This window comes from Microcaecilia unicolor, chromosome 4, assembly GCF_901765095.1.
Source record: "Microcaecilia unicolor chromosome 4, aMicUni1.1, whole genome shotgun sequence".
Taxonomy (NCBI): Eukaryota; Metazoa; Chordata; class Amphibia; order Gymnophiona; family Siphonopidae; genus Microcaecilia; species Microcaecilia unicolor.
Genome location: NC_044034.1, coordinates 129,051,455 through 129,073,807, shown reverse-complemented (window position 1 = coordinate 129,073,807; position 22,353 = coordinate 129,051,455). Strand labels below are relative to the sequence as shown.

Below are 22,353 nucleotides of genomic sequence, written 5' to 3'. Positions count from 1 at the left end.
TGAACTAGAGGACATGAATTGAGGTTGAAGGGGGGGCAGACTCAGGAGTAATGTCAGGAAGTATTTTTTCACGGACAGGGTGGTAGATACGTGGAATGCCCTCCCGTGGGTGGAGATGAAAATGGTAATGGAATTCAAACATGCGTGGGATACATACAAAGGAATCCTATTTAGAAGGAATGGAATCTTAGTGGAGATTGGGTGGTGACACCAGTATTTGGAGAGTAAAACCGGCGCAGGGCGGACTTCTACGGTCTGTGCCCTGATCGTGACTGTATAGATATGGATGGGCTGGAGTGTAAATTTTAAGGGGCTTTGACGTTAGCTTCAGAACTTTTAGTACAGGAACAGTGCTGGGCAGACTTTTATGGTCTGTGCCCTGAGAAAGGCAGGGACAAATTAAACTCGGGTACACATATAAAGTATTACATACCATGTAAAATGAGTTTTTCTTGTTGGACAGACTGGATGGACCGTTAAGGTCTTTATCTGCCGTCATTTACTATGTTACTAAGGATTCTCAACACACTCCTCAGGGCACACCCAGGCAGTCAGGTTTTCAGGATACTCACAATGAATATTCATTAGATCAATTTCCATGCACTGCCTGCATTGTATGCAAGCATATCTCATGCATATTCATTGGGATATCCTGAAAACCTAACTGGCTAGGTGTGTCCTGAGGACTAGGTTGACAACCCCTGGCTTAGGCTATTCTGGAAAAAAATCCGCAACTTCAAGTCAACAGGTCTAACATTTACTTTACTTAACAGACTAACCTTACTTGGTAAGATCCTGCTACAGACCTGCACTGCTGATGGAAAATTCACTTGAAGATTTTTTTTTTTTTTTGTATTTGAAAACCTGCTGGACATTTGGGTTTGATTCCCAGGTCAGGGAGACAGTGGAGGCAACATTAGCAACTCCTAAGGGCAGGCAGGGACACGTCATGGAGGAAAGTTATCAACCTGGGCTACCTTAAGATATGTTATTTTACTATTAACCCCAGTGACTAGGTCTCATTGAAAATGGGTCATATGCTAAAATAGCAGTAGTTAGTGGTAAAATAGCTCAACTTAAGGATAGTCCGTGTTGATAATTATGCCCCCAATTGGTGTCCTGACTCACCTACACTTACCTGGTTTTGGCCCCTAGCCCAGGGCTGTTACTACAGTGAAGTAGGTTGGGGTGCCAGGAGTTATAAAAATTGGTGAAAAGAGTCATCTGGAGCGTGGTTTTTGCCTACAAAATACAACATGGCAGTAACGTATGAACATTGCATAAACCAATTACAAAGCATCCATAGGTTCTAAAATGTACTGATTTTTTTTTTTTTTTTTTTTTTGTAGAGAAGATTTGCTGTAGGTTTATACCGGGCAGCTGTTGATCTAAGAAAATAAGTGATCGCATTATTTGAATATAAGATCTATGAAATTATTATTAATGAATAAAACAAGCCCTCAATATAGTTTATTTAAAGTTTCCTGCAGTCAGGTTTTGCCCTTAAGAGAACTGTTCACGTTGAAATTAGTAAACTTCCTTGTAATGAATCATACCATTTACGGTTTATAGGTTTGCAGCAATAGTTGGAATATAGATTGTCCTTTTTTTTTTTAATTTATTGATTAAAGGGATAGAAGCGTTCTCTTGATGGAATGTTAGAGACAAGATTAGAGTGAGAAGTAAATAAGAATTAGTGTATCTGAAATTCTCCAGGGATCTACCGAACAAGTTTAGTGACGAATTGATTTCCGACCTTTGTTCTGTTTAATGAATGGAATCTCCTGATCACTCATGCGATGCAAGAGAAGCCATTGCATGCAGCGTTCAGTTTGTATCTGTCAGCGTGTGTGAGGTCAAGATCTTTTGCCTAGTTGACTATTTTATTAGAAAATTTTATATGTGTCAGAAGTTCGAGGTGTTCCTTAGGAAAGAAGAGGTGCAGCGTGTACACAACCCCAGAGTAGGAAGATGTAGCACTTAAGATCATAATTAGTATGTGCCTGCTTACATAATCCATTTTTAGGCAGCCATAATCTGGACCGTCTTTATGGAACAATAAACCTAGCCCGGGGGCCATTCTGGATCATATTTTACTTTCGTTTATACAACCAATTAGGAAGGGATTTCCTTTATCTCTGCAGACAATAAACTGCTTCAAATGACTCCAGCCTGGGGCTGAGCGCACAGATCTACAACCTTGTGACGTTAAATCCCAAAAAATGTGTGTAGAGCTTTAATTGTGTCTTGACGCTCACCTGTGCATTAAAGTTTACTTATTCCTGCAGTGTTGCGGCCCCCACTAACTTGTAATTTGTTTGGGAGTTTGCTTTTAGGAGCATCAAGGAAAGCCACTGCATCCTGCTGTTAACTGACCCTGATCTTTAAGAAGAGTGGGGAAAAAAAAGAGGCTGTTTTCCAATTCCACCTTAACCTTGCACACAATCCCTTTAACAAATTAATTAATCCTAATGAATTAACACTTCATTTATTTAAACGCGCTACAGTTCATGAATTAAATTTTCATGCAGTGATTAAAGGCTGTTAAAATATGCATGATTTCGTTAAAATTTTATAATAAATCAGGTCAATGTGTTTCATGACAAGACAACTATTTCCCAGCTCAGAAAGTACTTTGATTTTACAGAGAGGGTGCATCTCTTTCTTCTTCTCCCCCCCCCCCCCCCCTCCCAGAAAAGAATGGATTAAAAAAAAACAACGTTTGGATTTAGGCTATATGCAAATCTCCCCCTCATCGGCATAAAAGAACTCAAGTGCACGAGACAGGAAGATGCCAAGTTAGTGGAATGAAGCACTAGCCCTGGGTAGGAGAGTTTCTAAAACGTAGGCCATTCGAAAGGAGACTAGAATGCGCTCATCTATCCTCTCAGCTTGTTATTGGCACTTTTCTGTCACCACGGTTTTTGTAAAACTGACTAGCATATAGTGCCCAGTACCAGTAAAAACAAAAAAAAAAACCACATACCAGAGACATGGGCAAGAAAGTGTGTGTGTGAGAGAGAGAGAGAGAGAGAGAGAGAGAGAGAGAGAGAGAGAGAGAGAGAGAGAGAGAGAGAGAGTGAGTGAGTGTGTAAGTATATATGTATGAGACAGAGAACTATTTGATCTGATCGGGCTGTCTTGTTAGTCTCATTGGACGGGACGGGAGTTGAGCGGTGGGGATGGGGGGCCTCAATCACAACCCAGGACTTCAGTGCCAGCATTCAACACTAGGTGTAACGGGAGACTGACTTGGAGTAAACTTCGCCAGAATATTCACTGAAAAAGAACAATTCTAGCAATAAAAATACGGTTAAAGTTATGATCCGCCAAAAGCCGACTTGTAACCCATGTTTGGAAGGCAGGACGTGTCGGTAATAAATATCTGAATCTGATGCAAATTCATCCCTTGTGAACTTTGTTGACAGAAGTGTTACCATGATATTTAAATGCAGGGTGGAAGAGATGGAACTTTGTACTTGTGAAACAGGAAACATTTTGCAGACATCTGGAAAAGTGAATGCACTTTATTTCTGATCCAAACTTATATCATTTTCTTTCCCCGCCTCCCCCAATACCCTTGTTCACGGGCTGTAATATTTCATAGCTCCTTATTCTCTATAGCTTAAGTCTGTACTAGTCTATCACTTTTCTCTTTTGTTTTGTTTACATTTGTCTTGTTAAATGTCCCGTTGCATTGCTCTTCAAGTGCTGATATGAAGACATTTGTAATCCTCCTGCACCTTTTCAGTTGTCTTATCTTACTAACTGTGACAGCTAGGAACCAGCTGGAATGAAGCCTGCACCGTTCAGTTCTTTTTCATTGCTGCTATTGTAACACGGTATTAGTGTTTGTAATCCTGATGTTAAAACAATCATTTTCCTAAATAAAATATGTATTTTCCTCTCCAAACAAATACAGCAGGCTCAGCAGGTTCATTCTCATCCATATAAAGTTGCGTTCAGGGCTTCCCAGGGGAATCAGTAATGGATAAGTCTTCCCTTCCACACGGAATTTAACGCATTATTCTTTGAACTGCCGGCTTGCAGCAGAAATTCAGAAAATCTAAACAGTGGTGAGTTTGGACTTTCATTCAGATGTTACAATCCTTAATGCAAACTTTGAAATAACTTCCTTAGGTTACCAGTCCACGCCGCTCTAGAGCCAGACTCGTCAGACCACTGACTAATAGCTCAAAGTTAGTAATTAATTAACACCTTTTTTTCTTTTGCATTTCTGCTGCAAAAGAATTTCCTAACAACAATAATACTGCCATTCCTGAGTTATAATTTGAATCCTCAAATGATGTATTCATTTGATGTTTTTTTTTTACAGTTAATCCAAGAGGTTACAAAGCGATCAACTACAGCATACTTTAATTTGCATGTTGGGTTCATTGTCTTTTTGTTAAATTGTATTATATTTTCACCTGTAGGTACATCACGTTATGAGGTAACCTGTGCATTTTTGTTATTCAATCTTGAATACATATTGTACGTGTTTTACATTTAAGATGAAATAAACGGACAAACTGATAAAAGACTGTCAGTCTGTGCCAGATACCATGCTGTGGCCCTATATGTTTAGCACTATGTACGGACTATTCCGATTGCTCTCCTATAGGCAAAACAATTCATTGTCCATAAATGTTCAATGCTCGTTCTCATTTTTTTTTGGGGGGGGGGAGGGGGAAATGCATTCCGGATAGATAAGTGTGTAAGAAGAATTTGAAAAATAGTGCAACCGAAATTGTAATTTTCCAGGAACAGTCCCACATTTGAAAGGGAAACTCTTCACACCATATGTAGGCAATGCTAGTGTAAAACAAATACAGTGAAAATTAATGGAATCATAACTACTTAGAACAAATATTTATTCTTACTGTACACCGCCTTGAGTGAATTCCTTCAAAAAGGCGGTAAATAAATCCTAATAAATAAATAAATATCGCTGCCAAACGTTATTAGTCAGTCACTGTGAGAGGCTACCAATCTTTAGTTCAAAGATCACCATTCTGCATAATATATTATACGAATCAGGGGAGATGCAAAAAGGATATGCCTTCTGCATCCATCTAAGTTTTGCTGCGGTTTCCAGCCGCTAAAAGGTAAAGCACGCAGCACGCATGCTCGATAGCTGCAGGTGTAGCGCTCGTCTCGGTCACTCTAAGACAAGCTCTCGAACTATGACAGCGGCCAGAGCCGAGACAGGCAACGAGGCAGAGCCCGCTGCTGATGCCTATCAAGCCGCGCCAGCCACGACATCTCGCGAGAACAGCGTGCAGACGGCAACGTGATCTGGGGGGCTCAGGTGTAAGAATGCGGCTCGGCTCAGTAGCGGGATAGAGCAGACAGATAAGTGAGACCAAGAGGCGAGAGGGAGGCGCACTGTGCGGTCAGGGGGAGCTACGAGCAGCAGCTGCAGCAGAAAGAGCGGCGGGAGCTTTGCTTATCTCCTGCCAAGAGCTTCACAGGAACACTTTCGCCCATACTTTAGGAGTGTTTTTGGATTACATGCAAAGTCCTCAAGATGATGTCCATGAACAGCAAGCAGCCTCATTTTGCAATGCATCCCAGCCTACCTGAGCACAAATACACCTCTTTGCACTCCAGCTCTGAAGCAATCAGAAGAGCCTGTCTGCCAACTCCACCGGTAAGTGCTCTCTCTCTTTTTCACCTTCACTTTTGTCTTTTTCCCCCCTCCTCTTACTCTCTTTCCTGCACGCTGCATGTGTGTATGTGCATTATTAGTAAGAATAAAGCTCCCGAACGGCTGCCAGGCACATTTTGACAAGCCGCGCTTAATGTTTTTTTCATGTGTTTCCTCTACAATCATCTGAACGCCTGTGATCTCTCTCTCTCTTTTTTTTTTTCTTTTTTTGAAAGCTTGTTCACACCAGTCTCCGGCTCCATCCACTTTCTTTATTAATTTTTCTGACTCGGCCTCTGAAAGGATTTTTTTTTCTTGATGCCTCCTGTGCTTGACAGAATTCCCCAACTGAGAGTTACATATCCATTTCTCCTTTTTTTTTCCTCTTCCCCCCTCGCCTTCCCCTTTCCTCGTGCTTATTTTGATCTTTTCTTTCTCTGTCTCTCTTTTCACTGGTTCTTTTCTCTTTCTTCCCCCTCCACTCTCCCTACTCCCCTGATCGCAGCTGCAGGGCAATATCTTCGCCAGCCTGGATGAGACCCTGCTGGCCCGGGCGGAGGCTCTGGCAGCCGTCGACATCGCTGTGTCCCAAGGCAAGAGTCACCCATTCAAGCCGGACGCCACCTACCACAACATGAACAGCGTGCCGTGCACTTCCACCTCCACCGTGCCGCTGGCCCACCACCACCACCATCATCATCACCACCACCACCAGCCCCTGGAGCCCGCTGACCTTATGGACCACATCACCTCCCCCTCGCTCGCCCTGATGGCCAGCGGAGCGGGGCACGAGGGACCCGGAGCGGGTGGGGGAGGCGGCGGCGGAGGAGGCGGCGGAGGAGGGACCAGCGGGGGCCTGATCTCCACCTCGGCCCACCCGCACTCGCACTCGCACATGCATGGGCTGAGCCACCTCTCACACCCGGCCGCTATGAACATGAGTTCGGCCCTGCCGCACCCGGGCTTGGTGGCAGCCCACCATTGCGCGGTGGCCCAGGCCGCCTCGGCGGCGGTGGGCGCGGCGGGCTTGGCGCCCATCAGCGACTCTGATACGGACCCCCGCGAGCTGGAGGCCTTCGCCGAGCGCTTTAAACAGCGCCGCATTAAGCTGGGGGTGACCCAGGCCGACGTGGGCTCAGCCCTGGCCAACCTGAAGATCCCGGGCGTGGGCTCCCTGAGCCAGAGCACCATCTGCAGGTTCGAGTCGCTCACCCTATCCCACAATAACATGATCGCCCTCAAACCCATCCTGCAAGCCTGGCTGGAGGAGGCCGAGGGAGCCCAGCGCGAGAAAATGAACAAGCCCGAACTTTTCAATGGGGGCGAAAAGAAACGCAAGAGGACTTCGATCGCCGCCCCAGAGAAACGCTCCCTGGAAGCCTACTTCGCGGTGCAGCCCCGGCCCTCCTCTGAGAAGATCGCGGCAATCGCCGAGAAACTGGACTTGAAAAAGAACGTAGTGCGCGTTTGGTTTTGTAATCAGAGACAGAAGCAGAAAAGGATGAAATTCTCGGCCACCTATTGAGAGTGGACACGTTTTGACTTTTTCCCCCTTCCCCTCCTTGTTTCCTTCCCCCCTTTCACTTCCTTTGAGTTTTCTTCTCTGGCTTTTTTTTTTTCTCGTTTCTTTGTTTCTCTCCCGGGTTTTGGAGAGGACTTCTACAGATAAAGATGAATACTCTTTAAAAAATATATAACAAAGCATAACTATTATCTGGTGAGCAAGGAACCGTCTATATCTGTATGCAGCTCTTTCTCGCATTCTCTCTTCATATATGCATAAGTATATTTAGAGAGAGAAAGAGATTTAGCTGTCTATACAGATACATAGAAACGTATAAAAAATCCTTAACCAATAAAATCATGGAAATAACTCCGACTACAATAACATTATACACAGTATGGTACGCGTCCTCGGTTTGGTAACTCTGATAAGCAAACTCACAAATCTAGAGGTGAAAGTGTTGGTGACCATGAATAATGATGTGAACTCATTAATTTCGTTTTCCCCTCTGAGGCTTGGTGTTTCTCTTTCTTTTTCTTTTCTTTCCTCTGTTATTATTTGGGTTTCACGTTGTTGGTGAATGTGAAGTATGCAAATTGCAAGTAATTTAGATGGGCCAGTTTCTCTGCTGACAGGAGGAGATAAGACCGGAGAACAGCCGACCTGGCAGCTCCTTCTCCCAAACATTGTCTGAAGGGCTGGTGATTGATACTCAGCACGTCAAGGTTTAGAATTGAGTCAGAATGAAAAGAACGTTCCGAAAAGGGGGGAAAAAAAAAAGCAGAAACAAAAAGTTACCACGTTCCTCCTTTTATACCGTTATCTTTTTTCTCTCCCTCCCCCCCCCCTTCACCAAATATTCAGAAACTGAATTCTTGTATTTTAGCACATGAGATGAGCTGTGGTCCAAGAATAGCTGCCATTCTCTTTGGGTTTCCTTACCGACCCATTGGAGATTATGTGGAATCACAACGTGAAAAGTTAACTGTCTCTGCTTCCAGTCAGGGATAGCGTTTTTGTTTGTTTATTTATTTATTTTAAGACTGCCTTCTTAGCAAGTTTAAGAATATCAAGAAATCTGTTTTTAAGGGTCTGCATGTTGGAATAAAAAGGGGGGTTATCGTTTACCTTATGTAATAAAACACCGGGTATGAGAAATGTTTTATTATTTGCACTATAGTGTTAGAACTGAATTCAGAAAAAGAAGATGATGTCCGGCTAATGTAGGTGCATCCTTGGTGGATTAAAACGTAAACTGAAATATAATTAAAGCACGGTGGATAGCCTATACCAGACCGTGGACTTAAGGTCTAACTGAGTCAATGGTACTGGTTTACTGCAATTCCGAAACTTCAGAGAAATGATAAAGAGACTGAAATCCATGCGTGACCTAGAAGGCACTAAAAGATTTATTATTTATTAATTCGTGTTATTTATTCTGTTTCTTGTTTGCAGCGCAAACATTTCTATGCATTTAAAACTCAGCACTAAACGGACTAGCTTATGGTAGACCTTTTGTCGGTGGTGTGATTTCACTGTTTACTGCCTGTTTTCACTGAAAACACAACATTCTTGTCATGTTGTAATCAGGAGAAGGAGGACAATTGTAAATATTTTGTTTGGCGCACAAAAAAATATTACAAACTGTGACCACGTGTGGCTCCTGAAATGTCTCATTGACTTACCTGCTCATGTTATGTTTACTGAGCTTTCAGCTGGGGGTCTCTTTTTACTACTCATTTTATTTATTTTTTGTCACAAAATGTATTTCTGGAAGCCAATAACAGCAGGGAGATACGTACCAGCACCCCAACCAATAAAAGAACAAACCTAGAATACAACGCATCCTGATGGCTGCATTTCCTCCCTTCAGTAAAGCCGGTAAATGCCAGGTGACCTTAGTGAACCTAATAAAACAATTCTACCAAAAAAAGAGAAGGATGTATTTTTGCACCCATTAAATCAGAATTTATTACTTCAAGATAGCCTCGTATGACAAAATACAGAAAGCTGGTGCTCTGAATAAAATGAAGTATATATTAGTTGTGTGTGTTTATTCTAACTGCAGCTGTAAAACAATAAATTAAAGAAAAGACTAAGCTGTTATATAATCTGTGGAATATTTCTCTTCGGTTCACTGGAAGACAACTGTGCCCCGGCAACTAGGTGGCCAGTCATGGATTTGAAGTCAGTAGGTGTTGTTCTGACTGGCCTGTTACTGAATCTATAGTAAGTGGCATAACAAACCTGTTTTATTTATTTGTTGTACTCTGCCTAATAAATCTGAATAACAAACTGATCTCGCCCTACACTTCCAATGTAATTGTTCATTATAAACGTATAGAGGATGCCACCTACTGCTTCAAATGATCAATTAACATCTTTCTAGATTCTGTGGAATTCTGACTAGAACAGATGCCAATTTTTTTAAAGTTATTTTACTAGCTAGGACTATTGCTTCTCTAGACATCCTATGGGCTAAACCTACTGCGGGATTTCTCCCATTTTGTGTCTATGGGAAAATTCTTGTTACACCTGGCAATATCCCATACCATGCTTTTATTTTCACCGGTAAATCTGTGAGTTCATCTTGATGTTCAGAGGGGGAATATGGGTCTAAAAAGCTGTGATTTGAAATAAATTCATTGTTTGATGTTAAAAAAAAATAAACACAATAGATATTTTTTAAAACATCTGGTTAATTGGACACAGACTTGTTTGTTGTTATAAAGTGACAAATGCCATCACAAAGTTTTTTAATAAACACATTTGGAAGAGCATTATTTTATAAAAAAGATTCAACACCTCTTTTTTTTGCCTGCACAAAAATGAACAAATAATAATAATAATAAAAAACACAGCATACCAAAGGTTGGTTTGTTTTGTCTCTCTGCCCAAACTTGAATAAAAACATGATATCTCCACACTGAGGATTGTGAAAAGTTAATTTTGTGTGTTTTATATAGTATCCCTCAAGAATAAAGATACTGAAAAGAATAAAAAGGTTGCAGAATGTCCATGTGTACAAATACTTGAAAATCTGAAACATCGTCTTGTAATGCTGGTAGTTTTGCTATATGAAAGAAGGGATCACAAAAAACCCTGGTAGTATTAAATAGTTATATAGTTTAAGCAGCCAATATAAGCTCTTAGTAACACGTTCAAATTATTATAATTTATTATACCAGAAGTTTTTGGACACACAGTTTTCTTCAGTAGACTTAAACCTGAATTTAGGCATTGTGGTAGCTTTCCATGCCAGAATTTACCCTGGTGCAGCCTATGGTTAGGTACTATGGACTATTTTATGTGCTGTCCACGCTTGGTAGCGCCCGAAACATGGTAACTTCAGGAATTCTAGTTTGACGCTTGTTCTCCAAAGCTTAGGTTAGATGATAGATCGTAAATGAATAATACACAGCTACTGCCATGATACAATTGATTTTTTACTGTCGTGATCTTAGCATTAATTTTGTCCTGGTCCAGCAAGTAATAAGACTGTAGAGAAAGACAAAAACGTGTCCTATGCTCCCAGTTGTTTCATTACCTTCTGAGACCAAGAAAGTTTTGATAGACATACTTGAATCTGAGGCACTTTTAGGGCAAGAGACACACATCTTCCTCTTGACCGCAGCTGTGTCTGGCTTGATCAATGCTATTCAGTTCTGACCAGTTAGCAAATAAGGCCTAACGGAACATACGTTTGTAAAGTTAAATTCATCATGCCAGCTAAAAACGAAAGACAGGAAAATAAAATACAATGGACTTATAAATATGGCCAGCACACTTCCATCCCCAACAGCAATCTCCTCTATTTCTAAGTAGGACGCTGCATTGTTAGTTCATAAAGCTCACAAGTCAGGAAAAGCCTAGCGTCATACACAAATAAAACTTAATTCGGGAAGAAAAATTGTTCTGGGCAGCAGTTTTCAATCACGTGCACTACAAAGGGAATGCTGCAAATACAATTACAGCGCCGGTTTTAAATAATTCATGGGCTGAGATTTAGAAAATTAATAAAATGAATTATAACAAGAAGCTAATTAAAAACTTTGGTAATTGTTGTCAAGACGGCGTGATGGGAGGCACACACACACACGCACACACACATATCTTTCATAAAACAATTTCTTTAAGCAGAGAACGTGGGTGATTTGTTTTGCTTTACACAGAGTATCCAAGTTGGGTTCTTCCCCCCCCCCCCCCTCTTTGCATTGTGTGCTGGACAAGCAGTTAACAAACTGCAATATAGTTCTCGCATTTACCTTATGGAAAGGTAACATTGCAGAGTGTTACATAGTGAACAATTCTAATAACACAGCGGTAACTTTATTTTAAAGGAATGATTTTTAATCATTAACTGCACATATCTTGCAAAATCATTATGAATGACACCCATTCACCAGACTGCAGAAAGGAGTAGCCTAGTGGTCCGAGCACCGGGCTGATAACCAGGGAAGCCTGGTTCAAACCCCGTTGTTGCTTCTTGTGATCGTGGGCGAGTCACTTAACCTTCCATTGTCTCAGTTGCATTATAAGCCCCCCCCGGGGATCGGAAATATACTCAGGTACACTAGGTAACTCACAAGTAAAAAAGGTGTGAGGTATGTGGAAGCATACACGTGACAACTGTCTGAGAAAAAACAAATAGTACCTATGTGTACATGTATCAGAAATAAGACTCAAAGGTATGTATATGTGGGGGCGGGGGGGGGGGCACATGTTCCTGGAAAGTGGCTAGAACCTTTATTGCTGATTTTCAGATATGCTTTTCAAAAATGTAGTGCACTGAAAGCAATCACATCAAAGTAAAAAAGTATCTGTGCAAGTAAAAATAAAAGGAGGCAACAGCCGAGATCATAGCCTTTACCAGCGGTCAAAACGTGAGCCAGATTCTTAAGAAAAGTTTGGTTTTAGCAACTATAATTATCACACTAAATCTATATGTCCTTTCACTTCAGAACACTGCTTGCAAACTTTTCTACACATTGATCAGGATAAAACAAAGTGTTGACAGCAGTGAGTGCTGAAAATTCACTTACACGAGATTTTGTTTTCCAGGGTTTTTAGGGAAGTGTTGACAATAAACATTTAATGAAGGCAGAGACTAGGATGTCTCCAGACAGTGTCAGAATACTTTAAACAGACCATTAGCATGGCTTCTACTTCACAGGGCGCTCACTCTTCCATAATATTATAAATATACAAGGCACAATACAAGTAATCATTTTATACGTGTATTTCAAGCAGTTTCACCTGTCCTGAAACCCTTAGCATTTTGCAACAGAAACTTACTACTTTCAACTTACTCCCGCTTAGAAAAAAATGTTAAATACAGTTAATGCAATATTAATCGCCCTTTGGTGATATAAAATGCAATATTTTCAGGCAGCTATCGAGCTTTTCTATGAGGAAGAGCTGACGAAAACAGTCACAGCTGAATAGTGGAGAGAAAAAGCTCGGTATTTATTGCTTTTGTTTGGCTTTTGGCTACAGACAGGAACATTCTAATGGGGTAAGGACTTTTATGTTATCTGCAATCTATTCAGGCAAAAGCCGGAGTGGCAGATGGGGGGGGGGGGGGGGGGGTTGGTGTGTTATAATCAGAGTGCAATTTACAGCAAATCCTAATAATTAGTAATGATTTATGTTAATTTCTTTCACCTATGTGAGTTTATTAATGTTGAATTATAACGTAAAAGCTAGATTGGAAAGCATTGTGTAAATGTACATATGGAGTGAAAGAGAGAGAGAGAGAGGGAGAGAGAGAAAGAGAGGGGGGGGGGGGGGGACTGAAAACACAACGAGGAAAAAAAAAGGAAATAATTTTTATTTTGTTGGAATGGAATTATGCACACGTTAAATACACAAGGTTCGAAGAAGGGTGATAAAGCATTCATGTGGGATTTTGTGTCTTCAGAGAACCGTGCCCCATGCATATCGCCAGTTAACAGATGAACAGGGGCGCACTGTAAAAGAGCATAATATAATTGCAAGAATAGCACTGCATTGAATGTATCTGTAACTTTAATGACTTGTAATATCTTATGGAGGTTTCCCCCTTTTCCAAAGCTTGTTATATTTTTGTTCCCTTTAAGTACGGAACGCAGAAACCGTTTGGGAAAGAGAGCTCCTTATTAAAGTGAAGTTCTCGTTAAGCACAACCGAAAAGCAATCGACAAGAGCCTCAATCCGCAAAGGTAAAAAAAAAAACACCCCAAAGGCGTAGGATGTGTATCTCTTAATCTGCAGATTTGTTTCTACGATTTCTTTTTCATGTTTACACCCTGCGGTAACGGAAAGAATGTTTGCTTCGAGAAATAATGCTAAGGCACGCACAGTACGGCTGTAGACTGCATTTAAGTTACACTGGGGTTTTCGGTGCAAATTACATGTGTCACTGAAGATGAAGGAACAGAACCCAGAGTTAAAAAGGACGTGCACCGCACGTGAAGGGTTTCATGTGCTGAGCAGGACGACTTGGGCTTTGTGAAAGGGAGGGGTTGCTCTTCCCTCTTGGCAACCTACTTTCTCAGCTACCTTACATGCATGTTCCCCCCCCCCCCCCCGCCTTTAGGCATAGGGTCTGAAAGTAAAACACCATCAAAGCACCTTATTAACACTATTTTGGCGACATGAGAAGGTGATCCTCTAGTATTGATCCTCTAGGATGCTTAATGGCGCGGAACAGCGTTTATCCTGCTACCAAGGAGCCAGAGCAAAGTTCAAAAGAAGTATGGGTTATGTAAATGAGAATCGTGGAAGGGGAGAGGAGTAATTTATTTGTTTCTATATAAATAATCTCCATAAATTAAATACGTCTGGGGTGTGCATTTGGCCGAATTTCTGAAACGTTATTTCTCTTTTTACATCCAATGCTGAATAAGACTTGGAGTTTTTCTTTCTTTTAATTTCCACGACTTCTGTTATCTGAAATGGCATGATCTACTTTTTCCATACATTATTGTATTTTAATTAGATTCACCACCCCATAAAACGTTACCTGCTTTAAACCACCGTGACCTCCATATTTTATTCATAATCCCTACAGGCTATAAATTTGTGTTTGCTTGTGGCAAATGCTTACCATTTGGCGTGTACACACCCATATCTTGTCAGTTTCCAAATCCCATTGCATTAGAGATGAAATCAGCATCAGAAATTTAATGTATGTCATGTTAAAATGAAAACTTGGTTGTTTGCTCCTTTTTAGATATCTTGGGAGAAACATGAAGTAGGTGGTGGTGGGATTCAGTGTCCCCAGCGATTTTAGTTTCTAAATGGTTGGGAATTATTGTATTGCAGTTTTAAAATGGATTTGAAGTATGTTTTATTGTCAATGCCTTGTGTGATTATGATTGTTGTTTCTCACTTTGTACAATCCGGCGATTGGAAGAAGTTGATTATAAATTTGTGAATTAAATTAAAATGGAATTAAATTTGGCCTAATTGGTGTCTATATCTGAAGGATACCGTTACCGTCCTAAAACTTGACTTGCAATATTACACATTTTGTTGCCTTACTCAAAACTAACAAAAAAGCCTTATAAAAGGAGAGAGAGAGAGAGAGAGAGAGAAAATTAACCGCTTCTGTTTCAGGAATCAGTCTATACACATGCTTAGGTACAGTGATATTAGATTAAAAATAAATCTGAGAGAGCGGAGGGGGAGGGGTAAAAGAAGGAGGCAACATTTATTTCTGAATTTCACAGAAGTACTACTGCGATTTCTCCGTACCCCAGCATCTCTCTTAAAATTAAAGAAAGTAATACATTATTGAAATAGTATATCAAACAGCTCTGGGGTTCAGCCTTTCCGAGCTGGGCTCTAGATGAAGTCTGACTGTCTGACTGCACATAAGCCTCTAATATGTTAATGGCCGTAGGGGATGCCTAAGGTACCATCTCAAGCTGCTTCGCACACCATATGTCAGGCCGTTAGCCACATGGATCTATTAATCAAAAAACACCCCCCCCCCCCAGCACCACCACACAAAAACCTTTGCAATTACTTTAGCTAATACTTCTTCCTTCTGACGTCCAAATATATTCTTGAACAGTGTCAGGAAGGACACTATTTTGAAACAATTATAATACACCTATATGAGTTTTTAAAGCTGCCTTGCCAACGGCTATTTCAGTTAGGGGTTGAGGAGAGAGAGAGAGAAAAAAAAATAAGGCAACACAATATAGTTTGGAATCAGCTGGTGCTGCATTTTACCCAGGGAATATGTATTGGAACCGAATAGTTATTTTTTGGAGTCTCTGGGGAATAGTGTTTCACAGTAACTACCAGCTCTTATTTTTCAATACCGTTACCTGCAGAAACATCGTTTCCTGGCCGCTTCCCCCCCCCCTCCCCCCGAATGGATAACACGGGTTATAGATAGACCGACCGACAGCAGAGAGAAGGATAAGCTAGAATATGGGGGTTCTTCAAAATAGCAAGAAAAATAGTCACCAGGGGGCACACGTACCAGTTTATAGAGCATATGAAATAGGGAGAGAAACAAACAAAAAACCCCGCGAAGATTCTGATGTCTGAAATAGTTTTTAATAAAAGCAATCTTTTCCTCAGAGTATGGGATTAGGTTATCGCTAACAGGTGCTAACAAACGGAAGATAAACCAAAAAGTTGCAGCGGCCTGTTAAGACCTATTTCTCTTTTTTAAAGTGTGCATTCGTTATATTGTTAGCAGTTAATAAATATTTACGTGAACTTTCTTTCTTAAGATGAGAGACAGGCCGACGGACAGCTAGCATATCATTTGGTATGTTATATTTTCAACATGGTCACCCTTTTTTTTTTAAATCGGATTATATCAGTTCTCATGCGATTCACAGAACAGCTCACTTGATCTTAGAATGAAAACTAGCAAGAAAATGACTTTAAATAATATGAAATCAAAACAAGTTAAGCAATATATTTGTATAGTATAAGATTTTTTTTTAATCAAGAACTAAGCCAGCGATAAATACTAATGTATAGATTGTTATTTCCTAGTTTAAAGGTACTGATGTATACCCATGCATTCATTACCTTTACATTTTTTGTGTGCACGGTACTATTATTTTCTTGCCTCTAGTTAAAAGGTAACCCATATATCTGTCGCTTTAGGTTTCCAAAGACTCGTAACTTAATTCCTTCAGGCTATTCATCAGCACAGTAATTAAACTAGCAAATGGATGTAAATAAAGTGAAATTGGTTTCATGACAGATGAGCCGAAGAGGCCTCTGACATGAAACAAGGCAGGACAATAATTATTTCTGCACCAGGCTATATAAGGAACGCCAGCTGGATTTATTAGCTGCGAGTTATTTGCTAGGGAGCAGGCGAGACACGAGGGCTCACTTTAATTTGACAGGGCTTTTGCATTCTAAAAGGTGTTACAGAAGTCGAAGTTTCACCAAAAAGTTTTTTTTAATTATTGGTTTTTTTTTTAATTCAGTCAATGAATTGCTTTCTAAGACCAGAACTGTAATTCATGTACAGTGGTGACAATAAGATTATTTATTGTCAGAATAGGAATTCTGTATTAAATGACAGTTTACTGGGTGGGGAACTGAACATTGATCATGGTCTTAAAAGTTTCATTGTCTAGGTAGCAATGGCAGAGCAATATCGTTTTAGAAAACTGCTTCATTTGAGAAACGATGTTCTTTTTAAAAAGGGACCTATCAACAGAAGTAATGATATTGCATTTGTACAGCTGGAGGTTCTTTTAATGCTCCCAGCTTTCTGCCATTAGTGGTAATGTGTTGAGTAGTTTCAACACAAAACATAGCGAATAGATGTACACCGAAAGTGACCATTGTGTAGAGTTAGCAACTTCAGATCCATAAAAAATATGTAACCTAAGGATCCCAGATGCAGTGAAAGACGGGTGTTGTACTCCAAGGCTCAGTAGCTTAAACAACCGAGCCGACTATAAAACATTAAAAGGGAGTTAATGAAGGTTCTCATAGCAGGTGGGGACTCTGAAAATATTAGATATAAACTGTATTCCGCTTAAACATATTCTCGGTTGTTTAACCCCATTTTGGTGAAAAGCAGGAGAAACAACTCCAAGAACACTTGAGCTCAATGAAGCAAATATAACTCGCTTCTCCTTGAACTCAGGCGTTAAAGACTGTTCAGCACCTTGGCCAGTTCCCTGGATGATTTCATCTCAACGGTTAGGGAACGTTTGCACAGGCCAGGTTTATCATACAGCAGACCTGTACTCATCCAGCTTGGAACAAGTAGAGCTTCAAAAAAACGGAGAAAGCCATTTTATATAGAAATATTTTAAAAGTTTGGAAACATTGCCGATGGTACTGTAAGTATCTATGTTTACATTCCTCCGCACACGCACCCTACCAACCTCAGCAATAACCACACAATTTTTTGTTTTAATTGTCTCCGCCCCTCCCAACGCCACCACAACCACTACAATATCATCTGTATACATTTGAAAAAGAGGGGATAAAACAGAAAACTAGAGTAATGTAATTCCCCCCCCCCCACACACTTATTAGAAATTAAAGATGATGATAATAATAATAATAATAATTACTATTATTATTATTATTATTATTATCGGGGGGGGGGGGGCACATACTTAGCGCATGCATACATACAAGATCATGTGTTCACGGGTACCTAGAGGGTCGCTTATATGGGCCAACAGCTTTTAAACAGTGGTGGAATGCTTAAAGAATCCACACTGCTTTATTTGAAGCTACCAGCTATACCAAAAATGAAAGTCGCTGATTTAGCTGTTCCTTTAAAATGGCCAGACAGAGCCCTGTCTTTTAATTAGAATACAACATGAATAGGGGTAGCATATGGAGGAGAATGTCAAGAAGAGGGTGCCAGGGGCAGATCGTAGGAAATCTGTATTCATTTCTGCCTCCTATTTGTTCAGTAATCTCTACCATCATAACTAAATCTTGGAGCACTGATGTAGTTCGAGTTGTTGTTGACTCAACGTCAAAATTCAATCACTGGGGGTTTTGCATCAGCCGGTCTCCTTATTTGTCTAATAAATCCGTCATTTTGTAAGAAAAATATTTGAGCAGCCGCACTTGACCTCTTGGTATCCACAAGTCACATTTATTCCTTCCAGTTTACAAATGCAAAATCGAGATGATCATTTATTGCCTGGAGGTATTGTGTTGATTTCTGATTGGATTTTTGATGAAAATGTCTATTTTAAATACCGGATGATGAAATTGTACTGAGAATATGATTCATGATTTAGAAAATGAAATTATGCTTTTCAACTCTGCATACTTTTCCTTTACTTTATAAGATTTATGAGTTCGGGTCTCTGCGCATGTAATTCCGTTTTATGCTTGTACTTACAGTGATATTTAAACACACTTGCATTCGCATCCCTATTTTTCATAATCCAGAAAGGTTTTGCCACAGCTGTCCATTAATTCTTTGTGGAGTGTTGAGTAGTATCTATAACTCACGTTCGAGTTTCAAACCAAGTCCTGCAGCTGGACTTCTGATTTTCCAGATGCCTTGAATGGGCAGATATAGTTACGTACAATGTACTGAAAACAGGTAAATTGTTGGTTTGGCAGTGATGAAGAATATGACACAATGCAGGTGAGGGAATGTTATAATGATACACGGGAGACCTCATAACGCCTAAGCTACTGTTGATTCCATTTACAAATGACTTGTTAAAGTTAGTTTGTATGATGAACAAGGTTAAGAAAAAAGTGGACGATTATAAGGTCAGAATAATTTTGAATAGTACTAGTTACAGTATTTAAAAATACTATTGCTAGGATTAAGTGTAAAGGCGGGACTTTTAAAAATATGATAAAGTCGTGTTTGTTTTAACAAATTACTGGAATGACGGGGAAAATTAAAAACATTTGGGCTTTTTAAATTATTATTATTGTTATAAAGATGATTATTATTATTATTACTAAATACAAGAGTAGCTTGAGGGAGACTCGGCCAGCCCAGGCGCGTGTCTTCTATAGGTGAGGGGCTCATGACTATGGATCCAGTTGCAAATGTGTTTGGAATTTGATATTGCTGGAGAATCCAGGATGCCAGCAAAGGTTCCTACGGCAGAAGGGATGGTATAGAAAGAGATATTCCTGAGTTTCCATTCATACTTTATTTTATATGATTGTTGTTCCTGGATCAATCACGTGATAGGGTGTCAAACAAACAGTAGTCCCAGGCAGGTACAGCGCAGAATACAGTTGTTCTATGCCCAGGCATTAATCTACTGTTCAACAAATATTACAAGCAGGAGTAAGGAATGATATGCAGCACAGTCTATACTCAGTTTGAAAAGAACTGAGTCTGATGCCAACAGCCCCGATAGTTATCTGTGGGTATCCTATGGATCTAACCAAGGAGAATATCTACACAACGGCGTCAATGTTTATGTCAATGTGAATGGATTTGTATGATAACCCTCAAACTCTGAAGTAAGAAGGTGTTAAAGGTGGGGGATTTTTTTTTATCTTTGTACCTGTTACAATGGTAATTTCTAAGCACACAAAAGCGGAATCAATGCGCCTTTATAATATTATAAATAATAGCTGCTAGATTGCTTGCTACTTTGATTTTAATTCTAAACATGTCAATTAATGTAGCCAGTAAAAGCAGCATTTTTGCTATTCCTTGCTGTGTACTAAAATCTGTTTTTCCCCCCAAAGTGCTAATGGTTTTTCATTGATCTCTAGACTTGATTTCAGAATTTGTGTCATTCAAATGAATTGTAATGGAGTCCCATATTGCACAGAGGCAGCACAATATTTTATTGTGGAGCTTTTATTTTTAACCCTTTTAACTTGAGCACCAGACAGTTGTCCATAATTTAGCTTCCATCCTTGAATAAACGTGTAATTACAGTGTACTGGTTGTTGATAAGATCCAAGCTACAAAACCTGTTCCATTTGGAAAGAAACAAAGAGAAAATAAGAATGACTGCCAGCAGGCTGGAGAAGTTGGCTTACTTTAATGCTTGAGCTTACTTTATGCAAAAATTAAATTAACCTCTAGCCTAAGAGATGACTGATTTATAACTGGGAGACATGAACTGTTTATTCCAAGAAAACCAGGATTTATCAATACAAGGGCTGAGTCATTAAGAGAGTAAATTTATAACATAGGCAGACAGCACACTCCTCACTCGGGCCCAAGCATGCAGGTGAAACATTATGGCAATCTAATAATTAATACACAGTTAGTGTTTTTTTGGTAAATTTATGGGAAATTAGGCCACAGCTTTGTTCAACAAATTTAACAACAGAGATTAAGGAAGCACCAGAGTCAGCAAGTCAATAGTCCAGCTGATCCACTCTCCACCTTGCACCAGCTGGGAGATGCTGTAGTTCTGTGACTTGGCCCACTTTGCACTCTCCTCTCTAGCTAAGCCATGCTTAATTTTTCAGCCACATTCATTTGCCAACCCATGCCTGCCATGCTCCAGCTAGGTGCATACAACAGGGCCACCGCCCAGTGTAGCTCTTTGTCTCATTTTCCAGTGGCCCACAAAGTGTTGTCTTCCCACTACTCCCATACATATGCTTATCTGGGCTTGGGAGCCTCCGCCACATCTGGGGCAACTAGTCTGACCCAGGTCCCCCCTAAATGTGGATGAGTAGAAAACCAGTCATTCACTAGTCAGATCAAAGAACAGATGCATTCCAAATTAATCGGTCAAAACACTGGTGCAACCCGATTCAGACTGCCCTTGCAAAATGCGCTTCCAGGGCTTTCTGGAAGTCATTGAACAGGAGGTCCAGTGCCACATCTGAAAGGTGTACCTGATCTGGAAAAAAGTTCCTGCCAGTTACAGGGCTGGCCTAGTGCCCAATTTGGGAGTTGACCTTCTTCAGGCTCCTGGCCCAGAGCTTGGACCCTTTCCAGCATAGCCTCAGGATAATATCAGACCAGCAAATTTAAGGAGCACTGACAACTCAAAAAGGTCTCTTTTTGCCACTGAGATAAGGTCCTTGCAGGATAGCTGTGCTATGTCGTTGGCTACTAAGTGAAGTAGTACGTCCAGGGGAAGCACTTGTCACAAGTAGCTCAGATAAGAAAGCCCTGAGTTGGTGTCATCACATGCCAGAGACTCCCAGCCACTTGATATTCAGGAATAGTCCCAAATGTGCTCCCATGGGATAGAAGTGCATCAACTGACCTGCTCGCACACAGTATATGGTTGAACCATGGTGCCTGAAAGAAAGGTATACCAAGAGTCAGTCTTTTGTCACAGCAAAAGAAGCTGAATGCAGTGACTTCCAATGCCCCAGGTATCTGATAATAGGGACCGGAGTCCCTGCTGTGAGGCGGGGGTGGCCACACCAATGTGGAAAGAGTGTGTTCCAAAGTTCTCTGGGCTGAGTCCTATATAGTGTAGAGCATGTCAAAGTACTGCTTAAAATTGGAATCTGGTCAAAGGGCTATGGTCTGCATGCGCAAGGAGACTTGAGCCTTCTGATGGCCATGAATGGAGGTAGTTTCTGAGGTTCGAGACAGGGCAGATAGGCAGGTTCGGCACCCAATGGAGAGTGAGTGGGTGACCTCTGGCTCTCTGATTGGTCTTTGACTTGGGAACAGTGATTTGGACAGTGTCCCACTGCAGTAGGACATCTGAGATACTGAGTCCACCTTGCTGTCTGTCCTTAGATTGGACGACTAATTCACCAATGTGTAATGCTGCAAAGAAGGCTAAAGTAAAGGCCGCTCTAAACAGGGATGCCTCAAATTCAGTCAAACAAATGTGTGGAAGTGATTTCCACAACTGAACCAAGATGTCATTTGTTATAGGTCACCTCTTGTCAGGTGCTACTACTACTACTAATTAACATTTCTAGAGCGCTACTAGGGTTATGCAGCGCTATACAGATTAATATAAATTGACATAAAGGACAGTCCCTGCAGGTTTCTTCTTTGCCCAGCCTTTCATCAATGTCCTAATGAGAAAACTGGTATACGGGGTACCCCAGCCGAGGAGCCTGGCAAAGAACGTAAATCCGCCCATATTTGAATTGATGACTATCCGAGAGAGTCCTATGTTGTAAGCTTCTGTGATGAATCCTGCAAGCAGATCATCTGGGATAGGGACATACTGCCATCTGCTTCAATGGAGGAAGCAACAAACATCATCAAAGACCTTCCTGTAGGTTCTCCACATTGACAGTGCCAGTGCTCTGGAAATCAGCAATTTAGTAG

General features: G+C 40.7%; 1 protein-coding gene across 2 annotated transcripts; it reads left to right on the top strand.

Annotated features, from left to right (window-relative positions):
* The first annotated feature begins 5,530 nt into the window (after positions 1-5,530).
* On the top strand, positions 5,531-7,175 carry POU4F1 (POU class 4 homeobox 1). Of its 2 annotated transcripts, XM_030199436.1 has the most exons (3): positions 5,531-5,653; positions 6,156-6,426; positions 6,481-7,175. In XM_030199436.1, the coding sequence occupies exons 1-3, from the start codon at positions 5,531-5,533 to the stop codon at positions 7,173-7,175; spliced, it is 1,089 nt and encodes a 362-aa protein (XP_030055296.1). The 2 variants fall into 2 exon arrangements, with proteins under 2 accessions (XP_030055296.1, XP_030055295.1); XM_030199435.1 differs by having other exon boundaries at positions 6,156-7,175.
* The last annotated feature ends 15,178 nt before the right edge of the window (positions 7,176-22,353 follow it).